The sequence below is a fragment of the Hyaena hyaena genome, unplaced genomic scaffold, assembly GCF_003009895.1.
Source record: "Hyaena hyaena isolate Hyena2069 unplaced genomic scaffold, ASM300989v1 scaffold_911, whole genome shotgun sequence".
In the NCBI taxonomy this organism is placed as follows: Eukaryota; Metazoa; Chordata; class Mammalia; order Carnivora; family Hyaenidae; genus Hyaena; species Hyaena hyaena.
The window spans coordinates 1-19,019 of record NW_024081542.1 but is presented as its reverse complement, the minus strand read 5'-3'; the positions used below and the strand labels follow the sequence as shown (position 1 = coordinate 19,019).

The following is a 19,019-nucleotide window of genomic DNA, read 5'->3' as shown; positions in this document are numbered from 1 at the left end:
GAGCGATGGGGCGGGGGCGGGGCTGCGGGGGGCGGGCCGGGGGGGGGCGCGGGGTCGGGGGTCGGGGCTGCGGGGGACGGGCCGGGGGGGTGGGGGGGATGGGGCGGGGGCGGGGCTGCGGGGGGCGGGCCGGGGGGCGGTGGGTGTTTGCGGAGCTCCAGGTGGTCCTGCCCTCGCCCCGCAGGGACTGACACGAAGGAGATTTCGACTAATGGCAAAGCGAGTGAAATGAGCCGAGAACAGGCTGGGGCGGGCGCTCGCCAGACGGAGTGGAGCTGAGCATGCGCGATGGAAAGAGAGGGTGTGCACACACGGGCCACAGACACAGCGGCGGGCGGCGCGCGGCCCTGCTCCCGCGCCTCGGGCGCCCGGCGCCTCCTGCGCCCCCGCGCCGCCGGGCCTCACCTTGGACTCGCGCTCCTCCAGCAGCGTCTCCAGCCGCTTCTGGGCGGCCCTGCCCTCGTGGTCGTCGCTGACCAGGAGTATGACGTGGTTCCAGCTGTAGACGCGCATCATCTCGAACCAGACGCTCGACTGGTGGGAGTAGGGCGGCACCGTGCGCAGGAAGCTCAGGTGGATGCTCTGCGGGGACACGGGCAGCGGCTGCGGCGTCGAGCGCGGGAGCGCGGCCGGAGACCCCCGCCCCCTGCGCCGCCTCGCGTCGCTGGGGGCACCTGCCGGTTGCGGGGTCCCCACTCCTACTGCCGCCTCCCTCCCCCTCCCCCGCCCCCAAGTCCTATCCGGGAAACAGAAGGTCTCTGGAATTGCCCCTGAGGCGACCCGACGCCCGACGCCCACGGCCGGGGCTCAGGAAAGTCCCCACTGGCTCGCGGAGCTCCCCAGATTTGCACAACTGTAGTATGTGTCAGGAAACCTTCATTTGGGGCTGAATACTTCTCTTCAAGTCCGGGGGTTATTGCTCGCTGACCCTGCCTTTTTTCTCTGTGTGCGCTTATTTTTTTGAAGAGCTTTTAAAGTTTATTTATTTATATTTGAGAAGGGGGGCAGAGAGAGATGGAGAGAGAGGATCCCAAGCAGGCTCTGCACCATCAGCGCAGAGCCCGACACGGGGCTCGAACCCAGGAACCGTGAGATCGTGACCTGAGCTGAAATCAAGAGTGGGAGGCTCACGGACTGAGCCCCCTGGACGCCCGTCTTCGTGGAAGCATTAGCAGCCAGCGAGCGGCTGGACACAAGCATGTGCTCCACCGCCTCAGCCTGGCTCTCTGTGTTAGCCCCTTTGGTGACCCTGCACCCTGACCCTGTGGTCCTCTGAGACGTCCAGACTAGCCTTTCACCTGCTCCCTCTCTGTGGCCTGAGGGGCAGCGTCTTGGAACATGGCTGCACGAATGCCCAGTTGCCTCTGTCCCTCACCCACGTGGCAACATGGCTACACCGGGGTTGTGGTTGGGGTCCTGGACTGGCTCTGGCCCAGGCCTTCCTGCCCAAGTGCTGGGCACAGGTTGGCAGTGGACTGGGATCACGAGTGGGGCCAGGCTGGATTTGTGAGGCTTGGTCATTAGGTTCGACCTCATACTGGACCAGGGAGCTGGGCAATACTCTGGGTCTGGACTGGGGTTCTGCCCTGGGAGGGGGTGCCTCCTCTCCACCTGTGAGCTGGTCTATCTGCCGCTTCCCTTCCTTCTACGCATGAGGGGACTGGCGCCAGAGAGCTAAGGAGGTTGGACGACACAGGAAAAGGTCCTCCACTTCTCTGCCGCCAAGGGCAAGTGCATCTGAACAGTTTGGTGCCTCAGCTGCGTGCCAGGGTCCCCAGAGCCTCAGGACACACCCACCGCTGACCTCCGCAGACACCCCGGTGCTGGCTGGGATGACCTCATGCCTTAGTCAGCTTTATCTAGAATTGTGGGCTCCCAGCAAGATGAACTTGGAGAGGATGGGGAGACAGGGAAGCCCCCACCACACAGCCCGCCTCTGGCCCCTTCTGATCTGTCTGCAGGTCGGCCCAAGGTCTGAAGTGGGATGTGGGGCAGGCTGTGCGGCCCTCCCCGCCTCTTGGTGGCTAGTGGCACCCCCAAGCTGATGAGTCGTCCCGGAATCATGGACAGACACTGTGGGAGAGCAGTGTGACCTCAAATGAGTTCCCACCTCTATGGGAAACCACCCCAGCTGCTGCTCCAGGACTGGATGGCTCCAGCCAGACCCCTACTCCCTGCCCAGGGACCACGAGGCATCTACATGCTGCTCACAGCCCTGGGCCTGCAGACCCCGGGCCCGCCTCTCCTGCCACCTCTGTGTCACCCTGCGCACATGCGAACGTCCTCCTCACTGGCGCCCTGCAGTGAGGGCTTCTCCCGGCCCATGGGGTCCTCTACTGCACCCAAGGGCTTGCTATCGGTCCTGGCCACCTGCCAGTGGGACACCTGCCAGAGTGAGTGTGTGTGTGTGTGTGTGTGAGAGGCATGAGTGTGTGAGTGTGCCTGTGATCGTCTGTGTGTGATGGAGCATGAGTGTATGTGAGTGTGTGTGAGTGTGAATGCAAGTGTGTGTGTGGCGTGGGTGTGCACATCAAGGTGCATCATGTGTGCGTGTGTGTAAGAGCACACATGTGTTCATGTGAATGTGGTTGAGTATGTGCACATGAACTTGGCGCGTGTGGGCGCAAGTGAGCGTATAGGTTTGTTCATCTCTGTGACTCTGTGAGTCTGAGTCTGTACCAGTGTACACGCACATGCGTGTGGATGACTTTATGTCTCAGGCTGTGTATATGGGTATGAGTGTGCAGACGTGAATGAACGCATGAGCTCACATGTTACCCTGCGGCCCCTTGAGCCCAGAGCCCATGATCCGTGCACGGCTCCCCCCTACCCCCCACCCCCCACCCCCGGTCCTGCACGGTTCCTGCCCGGTCTCCTCCCCCTCCCCCGGGGCAACCGCCTCCTGCGGCCAGTGGGTCTGAACACAGGAACAGAGCCAGCTGGGTCCCCACCGAGTGGTCAGGCTTACCTTGTCTGAGTAGATGGACATACGGGTGGTCAGCCCCAGGACGGGGATGCGGTAGAAGCCGGCTGTGTAGGAGACGGGGGTGGGAGTGAAGTGGTCGTTGGGGGTAGGTGGGTGGCTAACTAGGATGGCGTAGACCTGTGGACACAGGGGACAGGGTCAGCTCATGTCGGGGGTGAGGGCGGGTGGGCACAGCACTGGAGCTGGCTGCCCGGAAGCAGCAGAGGCTGAACTCAGCGGGCGGGGGTGGGGATATGCAGGGGCACTGGCTGGCACACACACAGCCCCGGGGAACTCACCCCCAGGCAAAGGGACAGGACCCTGTAACCACCCTCAGAGGAGAAACAAGTTGCAGGGGTGAGCTGGGGGCAGTGCCAGAAAGAGCACAGAGGGAGATGACTGACCCCTCCCCACGCCTTCCCTGCCTCACACGGCGGGGGGCGGGGGGGCTGTGCTGGGGTACCTAGTGAGACCCTGACAGGGAGGGTGAAGGACTGTCCTTGTGACGTCCCAGCGCAGGGTGGGGGAGTAGTTGGTCCCGCATCATGATGACAGGCACACCCATGCCACCCACTGTCCCTCCTCCTGGGTTGGAAAGCCAGTTCAGAGACTGGGAGAGCTCCAGGAGCCTGGCCCTGATGCTGCAGATTGAGCCTTTTCTGGAGAAGCCAGACAAGGAACCACTGGCGTGGCGTCCTGGGTCTTTTTGCCAGTGTCTTCCGGGTGGGGGGCCGGGGGTGCTGCTGAGCTCGGCTTAGTCTGAACAAGACCCAGCGCTGATTTTGAGCACTGACCATGTCCTCAAGGAAGGGGAGGGAAGTGCCGGGGGGAGCAGCGTAGCCTTCCTGCCCAGACCGAGGCCCCTGTGGGCAGGTCGGAAGCCTGTGGCTCAGCCCTCCAAGGCAGGGAGATGGTGGTGCTGGGGAGCAGACGGCGTGGTGATTCCACGCCACCCTCACATTAGGAGGACCTGTGTCTGTCCCAACTCTGCCTTCTACTCTCTGAGCAGCGGGGCCCCCCCTTTCCCGCAAATGGGGTGGGGACTGGCAGCCTCCGGCCCCATTTGGTGCGGAAGACGGCTGCCATGCTAGCACAGCGCTGGCCCATAGGTTGTGCTCCGCGAGTGGCAGCTGCTGGTGGCGGCTTTGCTCCTGGCACTGGCCGTTCCCTGAGGGAACAGACAGCACAACTGTGAGCTGGAGGAGGGGTCCCCAGAAAAGGCCCTGCCTGGACTCTAACTCCATTTCTTCGTGTCCCTCCCTCATCCTGGATGGGACATGTGACCAAAGCTGCCGGCCACAAAGGCTTCACCCAGTCCTGTCTATAGTGCTCGGGGCTGGGAGCATGGGGTGGCTTAGGGGATGGGTGAGGGCAGATTTCTGAGCGAAGCTCCGCCCTGGCCTCTCTGCAGTTGGAGGTGTGAGGACTGGTTATCCGTCCCCAGGTCCTCACCGCCAAGTCTGCACCTAGAAGTGCCCAGTCTGTGTCTGAACGGGTGTCTGACCATGCAGGTGTCCACAAGTGTGTGTGGGATGTGCATTGTGTGTAAATGTACAGCCCAGCATGTCCGTATGTATACTGTACGTGTATGCACGGTTGAGCCCGTATGAGTGAGCACACGTGTTTGCGTGTACACCGGGGTATGCCGGGCAGTTTGTGGCACATGAGTGTGTGTGTCCACGGATGTGCGTGTGTGTGTGGGCAGGTGTGTGTGGGTACGTGCAATTGGTTGTGTAATGCTGATGTGCAGGAGTGTGTGCTAATGTAAGTCTGTGCGTCTCTGTGCGTAAACATGGATGTGAATGCGTGCCTGTGTGAGTGTGCCTATCAGGTGAGCAAGGAGGAGCCTCATTTGGCCCCGTGTCGGTCCTGACTCTTACATAAAGGGCTGCATTGCAGTGATCCCGTGGTTTCATTGGAATTCAGCAGGCAGCACCGCACAGGGGCAGACGGCTCTGACTGGCAAAATCCCCGGAGTCCTGTCCTCCCCCGCAGCGCTGGCTGTCAGCCGCTGCCGCGCTGGGCCCTGCCACCTCCCACAGGCTCGGTCCCCACCCCCACCCTACAGAACACCCTGCTTCAACACCTGGGCCGTTTCCCATCTCAGACAAGCCCACGAATGGGGGAAGGGAAGGAGGTCTAAACGCAGAGACAAAGATGGCCCCGGGCCCCATCCTGTTCTGAGACCTGCGCAGAACGCGTGCTTGTGGCTGGGACAGCACCTCTGCCCATAAGCCCAGAATGCCCACCCCTCACTGACACAGTGAGGAAGCAAGCCACAAAACGCTTGTCGCGTGTCTCCACACGCGTCGGTTGGGACCTGGAGCCTTGAAACCCTTGTGGGGACTGACCAGGGTGGCAGGTGACCAGCCCGGGAGCGAATGGGGAAATGGCGTTCGGCTGCCGGCGGGACTGGCTTGCTCCAGGAGGAGTGGCTCGCCTGGGGCTCATGTCTTAAGAGGCCGGGAAGGGCTAGGATGAAACTAGAGCAGTGGGAGGGCTGGAGGGTGGAGGGGGAAGGGGGGCGGGGGGCGGGGGGGGACAGGGGCAGCGGGGGGAGCCCTGGCTGGGGGCGGTGGGCACCTGGCTGGAGATGAGGTCCTCGCACACCGACAGGGCCATCTGGATGGCGTTGGGCTTGTGGGTGACGGAGGTGGCGTTGAGTTGGATCTTCCAGGAGCCATGCCGCTTATTGGCCTGGTTCACGGCCTCGCGGAACATCTGTTCGTGCTTCCGAGTGCTCAGCACAGCTCCGATGTTGACAATCTTGGGGTCGCAGGCGGCGCGGGCGAAGGAGCAGGAGAAAAGCAGGGCGAGTGTCAGCAGGCGCATGGTGCTCATGGGCCCCGGGCAGAGCCCTAGCTCCGGGCAGCGCGAACGCGGGGCCCTCGGCGCACCCCGCGCGGGGCGTCCCGGCCGTCCTGCGCGCGCCCGGTCCCGCGGGCTGGGGGCGCCACGCCTCCGCCCGGAGCCGTAGTCCTGGGACGTCTGCGGGGGGCCGGGGGCGCCCGAGCGCCGGGCACGCGTGGGGCCCACGCTCCGCGGAGCGGCCGGCGCTGTCCGCGGTGCTGAAGCGCGTCCCGGAGCTGCGCCCGGCGCCGGGGGGGGGGGGGGGGGGACGCCGCGGCCGCGGCCGCTCTGCGGGCTTCGCCGGTGCCGGTCTCGACGCTGCGGCGGCTGCGGCGGCTGCGGAGCCGCGAGTGGGGCCAGCGTCTCCCGCCCCTCCCGTCGCCCCCGCTTCCCAGCACGGAGGGGCGCCTCCGCGCCGAGTGTGCGCCTGCGTTGGTGCGAGCGTCTATCGGAGCACGCGAGCGGCGGAGCCCGTGTGCGGGTGTGCGAGTGTGCGTGCGCGCGCCGGCGTGTTCGGAGGGGCCGCTGCGACAGCGACCTGGACTGCCTCAGACCTACGGGAGAAGAGTCTGGGGGAGGCTAGAGGGGTTCGTGTCACGCGTGCAGCCTCACGAGTCTTTTACCGCAACCGAATGTGTCCGGCCAGCGCGCGCGCGCGCGCGAGTCCTCATTCATAGTGAAGGGTATTTCGACCCTGACTCTGCTGGCTGGAGACCTAGGGGTGTGGAGAGGCCCTGTAAGCCATGCTTCTGGGGGAGGGACGGTAGGGCTCCCCTCTCCAAAAGGCTCAAAAATGGGGGTGAGACTCCATCTGCCTGGCCACGTGACTTGGATTGCTCCCCCAGGGTTGAGAATAGGGGGGGTGGCGGTGGCTGCCCCCATGTTGAGCTGGATCTTCCAGGAGAGTCTGGGGGCCTGGACCCAAATCAGCTATGGGGAAGCCAAGGCCAGAGCGAGTTGCATTTCTAGCAGATGGGACTAAGGTTAGGCATCAGAAAGCACTTGCTCTGGGGAGGTGCGTACCAAGGCAGACATCCCATACCTCCTGCTTCCTCTCTTCCCCAGCCCCTCTCCTAATTCACTCCCAGCCCCCACTCCTTCCCTTTTCCAGAGGCTCCCTTGTCCCTGTCGCCTTCACGTTCTTAATTCTTTGTCGCCACACCCCCCGGGGAGTGCTTCACCTCCCTAAAGCAAAGCGTGGCTCAAGCTCCGCCCCTGCCAGTGACATCATTGTTTCCAATAGCAACTGAGGATTCTGCAAACCCAAATGCAAAAGCCCCCAGTAGGGATAATGTAAGGGCGGTCCCTGCACCTAAGTGCTGTTCTGAGCAGCAGGCAGGGGAGAAGCCATGTGTTCCCTCAGGGTCTCGCTCCCTGTCCCCTGCAGTCCTCAGCACTAGGCTGACCCCGCCCCCCACCCCCCAGAGCCAAACACGGACACCCAGCAACATCTCTGGCTCTGAGAGGCAGGGGCTCAGCTCCTGGCGTGCTCCCTTTCTGCACCCCCTTCTCTCTCAATGCCAGGGAATCCTTGCACTGGGGGAGCTAACCTCCCCCAGCCTGCAGCAGGCCCACTCTGTTCCGGGACTGAGGTCCACAGTGGAAGGACACCGTGGGTTCACAGAAAGATATGCTGGGGACGCTTGGGGGCCCAAAGCCAGCCCCGCCTCCACAGGGTCTGTGGCAGGTCTCCAAATTTCTGTGGCCTGTGGCAAGTCTGAGCTTGGAGGCTGTGTGGTTGGGTGTGGGGTAGCACCCAGCAGGGCAGTCAGCTCTGGTGCGGCCTCGACAGCTCCAGGACGCTTCAGGGAGGAACGAATTCAGCACGGGCTGCAGCCAGAAAGCCCGGCCCCTCCCATGTACCCCCATCTGCTAGCGGGGGGGGGGGGGCCGGAGTAGCTCCCACCAGCCCTGGAAGAGCAGTTTCTTCTAAATATGCAGAAATCTGGGGCGCCTGAGTGGCTCAGTCGGTTAAGCGTCCGACTTCGGCTCAGGTCATGTTCTCACGGTTCGTAGGTTCGAGTCCCGCATCGGACTTTGTGCTGACAGCTCAGAGCCTGGAGCCTGTTTCAGATTCTGTGCCTCCCTCTCTCTCTGACCCTCCCCTGCTCACGCTGTCTCTCTCTCTCTCTCTCTCTCAGAAATAAATAAAACATTTAAAAAAAATTCTGTGGGGAAGACCGAGGGGCCTGGGTGTTGCCACTGACTTGGGCAGAAAGGGAGGCCTGGCCCCTGGGGAGGTGCTTGAGGCACAGCCGGTTCAAGCCGGTTCTCCTCCCCTCCCCCCACTCCAGGCACCTCCCCTCAAGCAGCTGTCAGTCACCGCACAGCCCTCCTTAGAGCCTCAGTCGACTGGCCAAGCGGTTGGCACAGGACCCAAGCAGACCACTCAGGGTTCTTCCCTAGAAGTTTGGCCAGACCAGAAGCAGGCACAAGAACCTGTCTCCATATCCTCCCTGGGGGTGAACCCCTGAGCACGGGGGCCCAAGAGCCACTTGTGGACACGTCTGCCAGGAGGAAAGAGAAGAGGAAGCTGACAGGCAGGGAGGGGCCGCGGGAGCTGGGCAGGTACCCCGCCCGTGGCCGGTCCAGCGGGCAGAGGCCGGGCTTCCGGTCGGTCTGATGCCACCTGCTGTGAGGGCCTGCTTCCAAACTAGGACTGGGGGAAGGCGGCTGGCTGTGAGCAGGCTTGGCCAGCTGGAGATATGGACTGGAGTCAGGCTTGCTCTCTGTCCCCTGAACTGGGGAGGCCCCAGGACTGCCACAGAGCAGCCGCAGACACCAGCAATGCCGTGTGGCTGCTCTCACGCGGATTTCCACTCACACACCTTATCCACATGGTTCCGCTACCTGCCTCCACCACAGGCTCCCTGTTCCCACACTCTGGTTTCTGCTAAGACCTGCTAGAGATTGCACTGAATTCATAGGTCAGTTTGTGGGAGACTGCAGGCTTGCCAGTACTGAGGCTCTTGGTCCATTTAATTAGACCATCTTTACTTTCAGCAATGCCTTGTAGATTTTAATGTACAGGCGTTGCTGTTATTTTGTTAAACGTATTCCCAAAGACTTTATTCTCTCTGGTGTAATTATGAATGGAATTGTGTTCTTAACTTTATTTCTGGTCTATTCATTGCTAATCCGTAAAGAAATAAAATTGACTTTTGAGTGTGGGTCTTTCCAAACTCGCTCATTCTAGTAGGTTTTTCACAGGGCTTGTCCCACGAACCGTGAGATCATGACCTGGGCCAAAATCAAGAGCTAGATGCTTAACTGACTGAGCCACCCAAGTGCCCCATTTCCCCCAGCCTCTTAGGTTAGACTCTTAGGCTTTAAATTTCGAGATCTTTCATCTTCTCTAATATAGACATTTATAGTTAAATATTTCCCTCTAAGCTCTGCTTTAGCTGCATCTTATACATGTTGACATTTTTGTTGTTTTGTTTTCATTTGGTTGGAAGTATTTTCTAATCTCTCTGTGATTACTTTGTTGAACCCTGGCTCGCCTGAAAGTGTGTTGTTTTAATTTCCCAAATATTTATGGATTCCCCAAATCTTTCTTTTTATTTCTAGTTTCATTCTACTGTGATTAAAATATGTTGTATGACTTCAGACATCTCATTAAAATTTTAAAAAATTATATATTTTTGAGAGACAAGGAGAGCAGGGGAGGGGCAGAGAGAGAGGAGGAGAGAGAATCCCAAGCAGGCTCCACACTGTGAGTGCAGAGACCGATGTGGGGCTCAAACTCATGAACTGTGAGATCATGACCTGGGCTGAAATCAAGAGCCCATAGCTTAACCGGCTGAGCCACCCAGATGCCTCAACTTCAGACATTTTAAATTTACAGAGACTTGTTTCATGGTCTAGCACATGTTCTGTGCTGGAGAATGTTCCATATACACTTGAGAAGAACACATAACCTGCTGCTGTTGGGTAGAGTGTTGCATAGATACCAGTCAGGTCAAAGTGGTTGCCAGCATTGTTCAAGTCTCCCTAACCCTTGCTCGTATTCTGCTGATATATTGTTCTATTCAATATTGAGAGTGGAATATTAAATACTATTTTTGAATTGTTTATTCTCTCTTCATTTCTGTAAGTTTTTTTTATCATGTATTTTAGGGCTCTGTTGTTAGATGCATACATGTTTTAATTGTTATATTGGAAAATGATATACCATGACAACAACGATAAGTGAACTAGAGTGTTTATACTTGTTTATACTCATATCTGATGATACTGACTTTAAGACAAAACACTGTTACTAGAGACCAAAAGTTCCATCATACCACCTCGGAATTTTGAAGGTGTGCCTTTGCTTCCTGGTGTCAGGGTAACGATGGGTGTGATTGACCTGCTTTTCCTCTTCTGAGACCTTCACTAACCCTTGGAAGTCTGAAATGTCACAAGGGTTTGTCTAGCACTGGGTTTTGTTAATCCATCGTGCCTGGCTTGAAACTGGAAGGTTTTAGGTGCACCTGGGGGGCTCAGTCTGTTTAGCGTCTGACTTCGGCTCAGGTCATGATCTCACGGTTCGTGGGTTCGAGCCCCGCGTCGGGCTCTGTGCTGACAGCTCAGAGCCTGGAGCCTGTTTCGGATTCTGTGTCTCCCTTTCTCTGACCCTCCCCTGCTCACACTGTCTCTCTCTGTCAGATGCTTAATCGACTGAGCCACCCAGGTGCCCCAGCAATCTATTCTTATTTTAATAGATGCGATACTTCCTTGAATTTCCCGGGGTGTCTTAATCCCATTGATCCTGTTTTCAGGGGCACTGTTCTCCTTCCTAATGTGGATCTCTCTTCCAGCGCTGGTTTCCTTCAGCCCTGAATCAGCCTTGGTTGAATCTGGTTCAGAAAAGGCGGGCCAGGCTTCTCTAGGCTGCTGCTGTGCCCGCCAGTCCTTCCCCCCACTCTAAAAGCTGTGGGAGCCCTCAGGCAGCAGGTGGGAGCTGCCTTCGGCTGGGCAGTCCCTAAACGCAGGGAGAAGGGGTACAGTGAGCACAGAGATTCGCTGCCAGGAAAGGCCTTGCTGCTGGGCTGTGGGGAGGGTGGTCGGCAGGCAGCCTCAGTCACCAGCCTCTTCGCCCCTTCGGGGTCAGCCCGCAGCGTCACATCACACCCAGCCACACCCTCCTGGGCGCCCAGTGCTGAGCCCAGTGAATGTACAAAAAGCCGACCTAGGCCTGACAGATTGCTACCGCCCCCTGACTGCCCCTCCCCCACCCTACCCAGCGTTGAACCCCAACAGCTCTGCTGTACCCCAAACGCCACCTCAGCGTCTGCCTCCGAGAACCCCAAGATGGGTCTGAGGACCTGGGGAGAAAGACGGGCCTGGGGGTCTGAGTCAGGCTCACCCCGCTTGCTGGCAGCGACTCCTACACTGATGGGCGGGGGAGTGGACAGCCCCCGCCCCCGAGGCGTCTGTCCAGCCATCAGTGACTGCGCAGGGACCAATTAGCCGCATAGCTGATGCCAAGCCCACTCGTGTTTGACAGGAAGGCCATGACCATCAGGGCTCCAGGAGACGGCCGCTGGACGCCAGGTGGGGCCTCAGGTCACTTGTAGATAAGTTCTTCTCCCCTGCGAGGATGCGGGAAGGGCCAAGCCTCATACTGAGGACAGCTGGGTCTCAAGGACAGTCACCCGCAGCCAGGCAGGCCCGCTGAGCCAGGGGCAGAGGTGGGGCTGCGAGCCTGGGGCTGCACACTTCGGGCAGAGATGCCCCAGAAGCTGTGACACAGACTCTTCTACCCTTCGGAGCCAGCAGCCACGGTCCCCACCCGCCCTGAGGAAGACGATGGGGACATTCCGCTTCCTCCCGAGATCCTATCTGAGGAAACTCCCCTCCCGACCATGAGGCCTCTGCTGGGCAGAGTCAGCAGATCCTGGCCGGCCGGGTTAGCACCTGGGGGAACAGATCCCACCCGGGGAACCTCAGGACTCTGTGGCCGGGTTAGGGGGCTGGGCCAGGCTGTGGGGCCTCCGGTGAGAGGCAACAACGTCACCCAACAGGGAAGGTCGTGCACTCGGGGACTTTCTCCTGAGAGGCCAGGTTAGAGCCTTCATGAGGACCCTTAAGACTTGGCTGGACCTCGCCAGGAACATGAGGTGGAGAGGCCACCACTGTCACGGCAGAAAGGCGGCAAGGACGAGAGAGGAGGTACAGGCCACACACACACGAACCGGGGACGTGGGGGCCACCAGCTCCGAGTGCAGCCCATATGACCAGCTGATCAGGAGGTGTAGGGGGTATCGGAAGTGAAAAAAGGTGCCTTATGGAGTTCGGGCCCCAGTGGGAGAGTCACACATGCTTTAATGATGAAGGCCTCCGTGCAGAGAGCAGGGAACCAAGTGTCCTCTGAGATACAGGCCTGGCAGAGACGTGCCAGTGCTCGCAGCCCCAGCAGAAAAGGACGCGGCTCCCCAGGACTCAAGACAGCAATGGTCAGGACACATCGAAATTCCTAGAGCTTCCGTAACAACGGTAGACTCCAGGGCTCCAGCTGAGGACAGGAGGAAAGAAGAGGCCCAAGGCCCTGCTGGGACTCTGACCCCAGGCCCTCAGGCCGCTCCCTTCACTGCCTCTCAGTGCCAGGGGCTGCGGCTGGTACCAGTGCCCACACACCAGAGGGGCCGCCTCACCCCTGGCATCCACTCCCGGGAAGGCGAGAGGGGCAGATCAGCAGAGCCACCCCCCTGCCTGAGGCCACAGAGGGAAGGGGAGTCACCCGGCCAGGTGCCAAGACTGGCCCTCGCCAGCACACCCCCCAGTCCGTGCCCAGGTCCAACCTGTCTAGCGCTGGCACAGGCCTGGGCTGGGGTCCTGCGCTCTGGCTGCAGCCTGAGAACCCGGAGCCCTATGGCTGCCCCACACACTGTCGCAGGACTGTCACTGTGGAAGCCAGAAAGGCCGCAACGGCTGTCCCATCATGTAAGACCTTGACGCAGGTACGGAAGCACCATGGCACCGCGGGTACCAGCGCCTGGTGGGGACAGACCCGCAGGGGCCCCGGGATGACCCCCGGAGGAGCAAGGGGGGGCCGGAGAGCGGGAGGGTCTTTCTGGGGGCAGCTTCAGACAAGCCGAGGCGCTGAGCGGGAGCCGCACACACCGGGGGGCCCTTCGCACAGCGCCGAGGGCTGCGGCCAGGGCGGCGGGCGGCGGCGGCGGGCTGCCCCGAGGGGCCCGGCCCGGAGCGGGGCTCGCCCGCCCTTCCGCGCGTCACCTGAGGGGAAACGCGCGCCCCCAAGCCCATCGGCTCCAAAGAGCGGACCCCGTCGGCCGCCCGGCCCCGACTCGGGCTCGCACCGCGCCCGCCGTCCTCCCGCTGCGCCGCGGCCCCGCCCAGCTCGGGGGCGGGGAGTCCGCCCAGGGCCGGGCGTCGAGTCCCGGGGCGGGGGCGCGGGGGCGCCGAACGTCCTGCCGGCACCGCGGAGCCGCCCGGGCCCGGGGACGCCGCGCAGAGCCGAGGCGCGGACGGAGCGCGGCCGGGACGGGCGCGGGCGCGCGCGAGCAAGCGCCGGCGGCGTGAGGGCGCGGCGCAGGTGCGGCCGTGCGCCGACGCGGCGGGCCGTACGCACGCACGCGCGCGCGCACGCAGGGGCCGCGGGGGCAGGCGCAGGCGCGGTGGGGACGAGGAGGGCGCGGCGCAGGCGTATTGGCCGCGCGGGCGATGGGCGGGGTGTGGACGGCGCTGCGATGGCTGCCCGCGGGTGTCGGACCGGCGAAGCCCCCGGCGCCTCTCAGAGCCCGGCCTCCTGACGCCGCCAGTGGGCGGGGTCGCCCGGGCCGCCGCCGCCGCTGTCATGTATCCGCCGCCGCCGCCGGCGCCGCATCGGGACTTCACCTCGGTGACGCTGAGCCTCGACCAGAGCTACGACGGCAGCAAGAGCTGGCGGCGGCGCTCGTGCTGGAGGGTGAGGGTCGGGGCCGGGCCGGGGTCCCGCGGGGCTCGTCCCGGGCCGACGGAGCGGGGGTCGCCGGCCTGCGGCCGCCTTTCGGACCCGCGCTCCGCGAGGCGGGGCCGGAGGGGCGGAAAGCTGAAGGCCGGCCCTGGGTCCAGCGGGTCCGGAGCCCCGCGGTCTCGGGCTGCGGGGCATCGACACCCCGCATCGTGGCAGGTGCGGGCTTCCGCCGGCTGCCCGGGCCGGAAGCCGCCCGTCGCGCTAGGCTTTCCCCACTGCCCCCCGCGGTAGGACACGCGTGGTTTCTGCGTCTGTGTTTATTCCCACGTGTCCCGCACACCGTCTGCCGTGTCCGCTGACGGGGCGCCTCCCCCGCTCCGGACGCTGGGCCTCGGGAGCTGCGCGCTGTGCCCCCGGGATCGGCACAGCTGGGCGGGTTCCCAGCGGTGCTGTTCTCCGTCCCGTCCCGTAGAAATGGAAGCAGCTGTCGAGGTTGCAGCGCAACGCGATCCTCTTCTTCCTCTCGTTTCTCGGGCTCTGTGGGCTCCTGTCCTGCATCAGCGCGGCCGACCAGTGGAGAGGTACCAGCTGCGCGAGTGCCGGGCCCCCGGTGTGCGCGTGGCTGCCCGAGGGCCGCCGGGCAGAGGCGGTCCCGCGTTCTGCCTTCAGCGCCTTGGGCGTCAGCGACTTGGCGAGAGGCGCAGGCGAACAGGAGGGCAGAGTGTCTTTAGCCACCTGCCAGGACGCGGGCTCCTGTTGAGCCGCTGTCGTCTGACTGCTTGCTTGCCGGGTGTGCGGCGCCGGGACCGCCGTCTGCGCCCTCTCTGCCTCGCGCACACGTTCAGGTCCCGAGGCTGGGTCTCCGTCCGGGCACGTCTGTGCCTGCCCTTCCTCACACGTGTTACCGTGTGTTTGGAGGGGCCCGGGCAGAGTTCGGGTGAGGGCGGAGGGAATCCTCTCGGGAAGGAGGAACGTTCGGGAGCTGCCGGACCGCTGGCTCCGTCTGTGCTTCCTGGAGGGGAAGCCATGAAGGCGAGGTCCCTGGGGGGTGGGGGTGGGGTGCAGGACAGAAGGTGCCAAGTGTCTTGAAAAAGGATTGGTTGCCCTTGCCCGTTCTCGAGTTCACTGAAAGGACCCTCCGCAGGTCCCACGACGTCCCGTGGGGACGAGTAGCGCCCGCCCAGACGGTTTCCACCCCGGGCTCGGACTCCCCTCGGGGCTGTGGGGCGCGTGTGGGATCCAACCCCTCCTCTCCTGTAGCCGTGAACAGCAGGTCAGCGGAAGAGCGCAAGGCGAGACCAGCAGATCCGCCCGTCTTGCCGGCCCCTCACAAGGCAGATGCTCACCCAGACAGCTCGCGGGGGGTTTCACCCCAGGTACGTCCGGTGGACCACGCGTGGGGTGGCGAGCGGGGCCGGCCCCACGGGCGTTTCAGAGCGGCGCGTGGCGTTCCACGCAGGCGGGGGAGGGATTCTTTCTCGTTCCGTGTGTTTGATGACAAGGAGCGTCCCGCTCCTCGTTCTGGGCCACGGGAAGACACTTGGGGCAGGAAAGAGGAACGTGCCTTCCTTCCGTCTGCTCGGCTGCCTGCTGGTGAACGAAACAGACCCGCCATTGTGTGGAGGAGCTTCAGGCCGGCGGGAGCCGGCCGGGGGCCCGGGGTGTACGTCCGGGGAGGAAGAGAGCAGTCTCCTCGAGGGCTGAGGCCGGGCCGGGTCCCGGGGACAGGGACGCCGCTCTGGGGCCGGGACGCCAAACTGTGGTGTGAGGCTGAGGAGCTGCTGGTCCCGGCTGGAGTCGGGAGGGGAGGGCTTGAGTCCAGTGACACTGCCCGGGGCAGGGGGAGCTGGGCGTGTTCAGGGAGCTGCACGCGGTTTCAGAGGGTGCGGTCGGGGAAGGGGGCGGGGATCGGTCCCGGCCTGCCAGCCCCACGGGGAGGGGCCGCGGGGCCGCTCTCCAAACCGGGTCGCTCGGGCTGTGTTGACACACAGCACGCGTTCTCCCTCGAGGAGCCGACAGGCACGTCTCTCACTTCCCTGGACCACTCTTGTTGTGCACGTGGGCTCTCGTACGGGTGAGGGGGGCAGAGCCTGCCTGCACGTTTCCCCACCGAAGGACACGTTTCCGTTGCTTGGGAGGGCCGTGATCCCGTCTGAGGTGGCGGCCGGGGTCGGGGTGCACCGATGCCTGCGTCCAGGCCACGGGGCGCAGGGCCCCTTGTGGAGGGGCCGCTGGTACCTTCTCTGCTGCCCAGACTCTGGCAGTCGTGCCCGGAGCTTTGTCTGCTGCGGCCAGACCTCGCCCTCGTGGCCACGGGGGTCCCGGCTCTGTGTCCCTTGCGTCTTTACAACGAGGAGGTCTTCACGTGTTCTGGGGGCACCGGGCGGCAGAGGTGTTTTCGATTCCCGAGTGGAGTCGGTCTCCTTCCCGTCCTGCGGGGGAGGGGCCTCCTCGCCCTCTGCCGAGAACGGGCTGCGCCCGGCCCCTGCGCTCCGCCCCTGGACCCGGTGCCCTGGCCACCCCTTTCCGAGGACGAAGTGCGGGAGTCCTGGGGCGCAGGCCTGCAACAGAGTTCTGTGCGGTCCCTTCGCGGGGACGCGGCTCCGACCCTTTCTTGCTACCTTAAGGCTCTGTGGCAGCCCGGGGCCCTCCCGAGCCAGGAGTCTAAGGCACCGTGCAGGGCTGCGCCGGCCCGCTGGCACATCTCCGTCCCGGTCGGTCAGGGCCCTGAGAGCGCGAGAAAGGATCTCTGGGCCAAATCTGCTTGTTGTCCCGGAAAAGGAAAGGCGTTTCTTCTGCGGGCCGCGCGCCACCAGCCGGTCCACGCTGTCCATGGGTTCGAGTGTGACAGGGAGAACGTCCCGTGCGGAACCGGGAGGGGCAGCTCCTAGGCTGCTGTTGATCTGTTTTCACGAGCGACCCTTGTTTTGATCTAGAAGCCTCAGAGGCATTTCCGGCGGGGACCACCCCACCTGCAGATCAGAGCCCCCGATAAAGACCCGAAGGAGCAGAGGCAGGATGACGCCGGGCGGAGGGACGAGGTGGTGGGCGACGCTCGTCAGGAAGAAAGCACGCAGAGAACGGTGGTCAGGTACGCGGAGGGTCAGAGACGAGGCAGGAAGCGCAGATGCGCGGAGGCCAGTTTGACGTTTCCTGAAAACCGAAGGGGAGGAGGGTCAGCGTGGTGTGTGAAGTGGGTTGTCCTTCCAAAGCAGACGGCGGAGAGCGGGGGACCCTGGTGGGGGCGGGGGCGGGGCCCCGCCATCTCCTCTCGTCCCGCGTGGCGCGTGGGGCTGACGGCCACGGCGAGCCCGGCCGGGCTGCGACCACAGGGCGCTGGCGTCTCCGCCGTGGAGCCGGCTGACTGCTCTTCCTTCTGTCCCTGAAGCTGGAGGGGCGCGGTGATCGAGCCCGAGCAGGGCACCGAACTTCCTTCGAGAAAGGCACAGGGCCCCCCCACCAAGCCTCCCTCGCCGGCCCCCGGGAGTCAGAACCAACCAGGTAAGGCCCCAGCTGCACCCCCTTGGGCCTCACCCGACGTCGTGACGGAGAGGGCGCGTAGACACCCAGGTGGGCACCGGGGTGGGCGGCACGGCGCCCGCTGTCCCTCCAGGCACGGGTCGCCCTTTGATGCCCCGGCGGGCCCCAGCGCTCCTTAGAGCCTTGGTGAGGACCCTGGGCTCCTTGGCGGCCCGTGGTCTGGGGCCCGGCGCCGCAGCCACGGGCCGCCTGTGTGGGAGCTGCCGGCGTCCGTGTCCGGCGGGGGCCCCGCGGACAGGAGAGGTGCGGCCGCTGCTTGCGGGATGCTGGGGGTCCTGGGTCTTGGCCCCAGTATTTGAGGGCCTTCTGGGCGTAGGCGCTTTGTACGCTCCTGTTCTCGTGGCCTATCACAGGTCATCGGCCTGTCCTGGGCCCATTCTGCAGGCAGGAGAGCCGAGGCTAGGCCAGCAACGGCCAGGGCCGTTGGCCTCCCGGAGCGGGGGCTGGCGCCAGGTCAGCTGAGTCTGGGGCCCGGGCCGTGACCCTGCCTTCCTGTCGCTGTCACTGCCGAAGGAAGGAGGAAGGGGGAGCCCGGCGCCGGTACGCACGTTCCCGGGCGGCCCTGGCATGTTGGGGGAGGCAGGGCGGTCACGGGGCTCTGAGGACCGATGTCGCGGCTACGTATACCTCCGCCCCTGGGCCTCGGACCACACCGAGGGGACACGTGTCGCAGGGCCGTCGACGTACACGTTTTTGCCCGCGTGGCGGCCCTGTGACTTGTGCCGGGTCCTCCGACGTGTGCGGAGGAGAAACCACCTCAGTCGCTCTCGCGGGCGCCCCGGAAAGGCCGCCGGGCGGCCACGGGCCCCTCTGCCGCATGCTGGTTCCTCCCTGAAAGCGTCCAGAGCCGCTAAGGCACGACGCGGGCGCCTGCGAGACGAGGCCCGCCACGTCCCATCCTCCCACGGCCAAATTGTACAGCGCGGCGCTGGGGGCGGGGCGGCGGGCACCGGCCTGCCGCCTCAGAGCCGCTGCTCCCCGCGCGTCCCCTGCGGCCCCAGAGGGTCGTGCCTGCCGGGCGTCTGGTGCAGGTGGACGGGCCCAGGCCAGGCGGCCGAGAGGCCGAGATGTCACGTGCGGGGCCTGGAGACCTCGCCGCCTCCACGTTGGCCGCCGCGTCCTGCTGCGAGGCTGCCACCTGCGACCCTGTGCCCCGACCTTCAGGGCTGAGCACCGCTGCCCCGTGGCCCCGGACAGTGTGCCCCCCGCCCCCACCCCACGGGGCGCCCCTCAGCTCGGTCCCCGAGCGGGACCAGCGCCCACGACCCGCTCTCTTCCTCGCAGCCTCCCCGAACGAGCGTCAGAGGGCCGTGATAGACGCCTTCCGCCACGCGTGGACCGGATACCGCAAGTTCGCCTGGGGCCACGACGAGCTGAAACCCGTGTCCAGGTCCTTCAGCGAGTGGTTTGGCCTGGGACTTACGCTGATCGACGCCCTGGACACCATGTGGATTCTGGGCCTGAAGAAAGGTATCTGCTCGTGCCCTCGCCGGCGGCCAAGTGCCCCCGGCGCGTGTGACGCTCGGGCGCGGGCGTGAGCGAGCCGTGCCCCGGAGTGTGTAGACGCCGCTGATTCCGTCTGACGCGCTCTCCCTCCTCCTGGGTGACGGGCCGTTGCTTTGCTCGGGACGCTCGAGACTCCCGGCCGAGGACCTGGGCTGGCCCCGGGCTCTGTCGCAGCCGGACGGGGGCTCCCTGGCGGGAGGTGACACGTGATGCGATGAGGCCCTGGGCCTCTGCCTCACGTCCTCCTCAGGCCACGCA

General features: G+C 63.9%; 2 protein-coding genes across 9 annotated transcripts in view; one reads left to right on the top strand and one right to left on the bottom strand.

Annotated features, from left to right (window-relative positions):
• GRIN1 (glutamate ionotropic receptor NMDA type subunit 1) overlaps positions 1 to 5,888 on the bottom strand; it is a 25,777-nt gene extending 19,889 nt beyond the window's left edge. For 6 of the 8 annotated variants that reach the window (XM_039220747.1, XM_039220750.1, XM_039220748.1 and 3 more), the window contains exons 1-3: positions 5,549 to 5,859; positions 2,969 to 3,103; positions 406 to 582 (exon numbers count right to left, since the gene is read on the bottom strand). In XM_039220747.1, the coding sequence (XP_039076678.1) occupies positions 406 to 582; positions 2,969 to 3,103; positions 5,549 to 5,806 (570 nt within the window). In that variant the 5' untranslated portion in view covers positions 5,807 to 5,859. Of the gene's footprint in view, positions 1 to 405; positions 583 to 2,968; positions 3,104 to 5,548 lie in introns of all 8 variants that reach the window. The other 2 variants (XM_039220753.1, XM_039220755.1) reach the window with 2 other exon arrangements.
• A 670-nt stretch (positions 5,889 to 6,558) lies between these two features.
• LOC120222776 (endoplasmic reticulum mannosyl-oligosaccharide 1,2-alpha-mannosidase-like) lies at positions 6,559 to 18,808 on the top strand. The gene is made up of 8 exons (XM_039220736.1): positions 6,559 to 6,578; positions 12,594 to 12,759; positions 13,062 to 13,727; positions 14,188 to 14,296; positions 14,976 to 15,091; positions 16,652 to 16,806; positions 17,104 to 17,216; positions 18,540 to 18,808. The coding sequence occupies exons 1-8, from the start codon at positions 6,559 to 6,561 to the stop codon at positions 18,791 to 18,793; spliced, it is 1,599 nt and encodes a 532-aa protein (XP_039076667.1). The 3' UTR covers positions 18,794 to 18,808.
• The last annotated feature ends 211 nt before the right edge of the window (positions 18,809 to 19,019 follow it).

Coding starts and splice junctions, on each gene's coding strand:
- LOC120222776 (XM_039220736.1), top strand. CDS start 6,559: ATGCTTCTGGGGGAGGGACG. Junction 15,092..16,651: donor CGCGGGGGGTTTCACCCCAG/GTACGTCCGGTG, acceptor GTTTTGATCTAG/AAGCCTCAGAGGCATTTCCG. Junction 16,807..17,103: donor ACGCAGAGAACGGTGGTCAG/GTACGCGGAGGG, acceptor CTGTCCCTGAAG/CTGGAGGGGCGCGGTGATCG.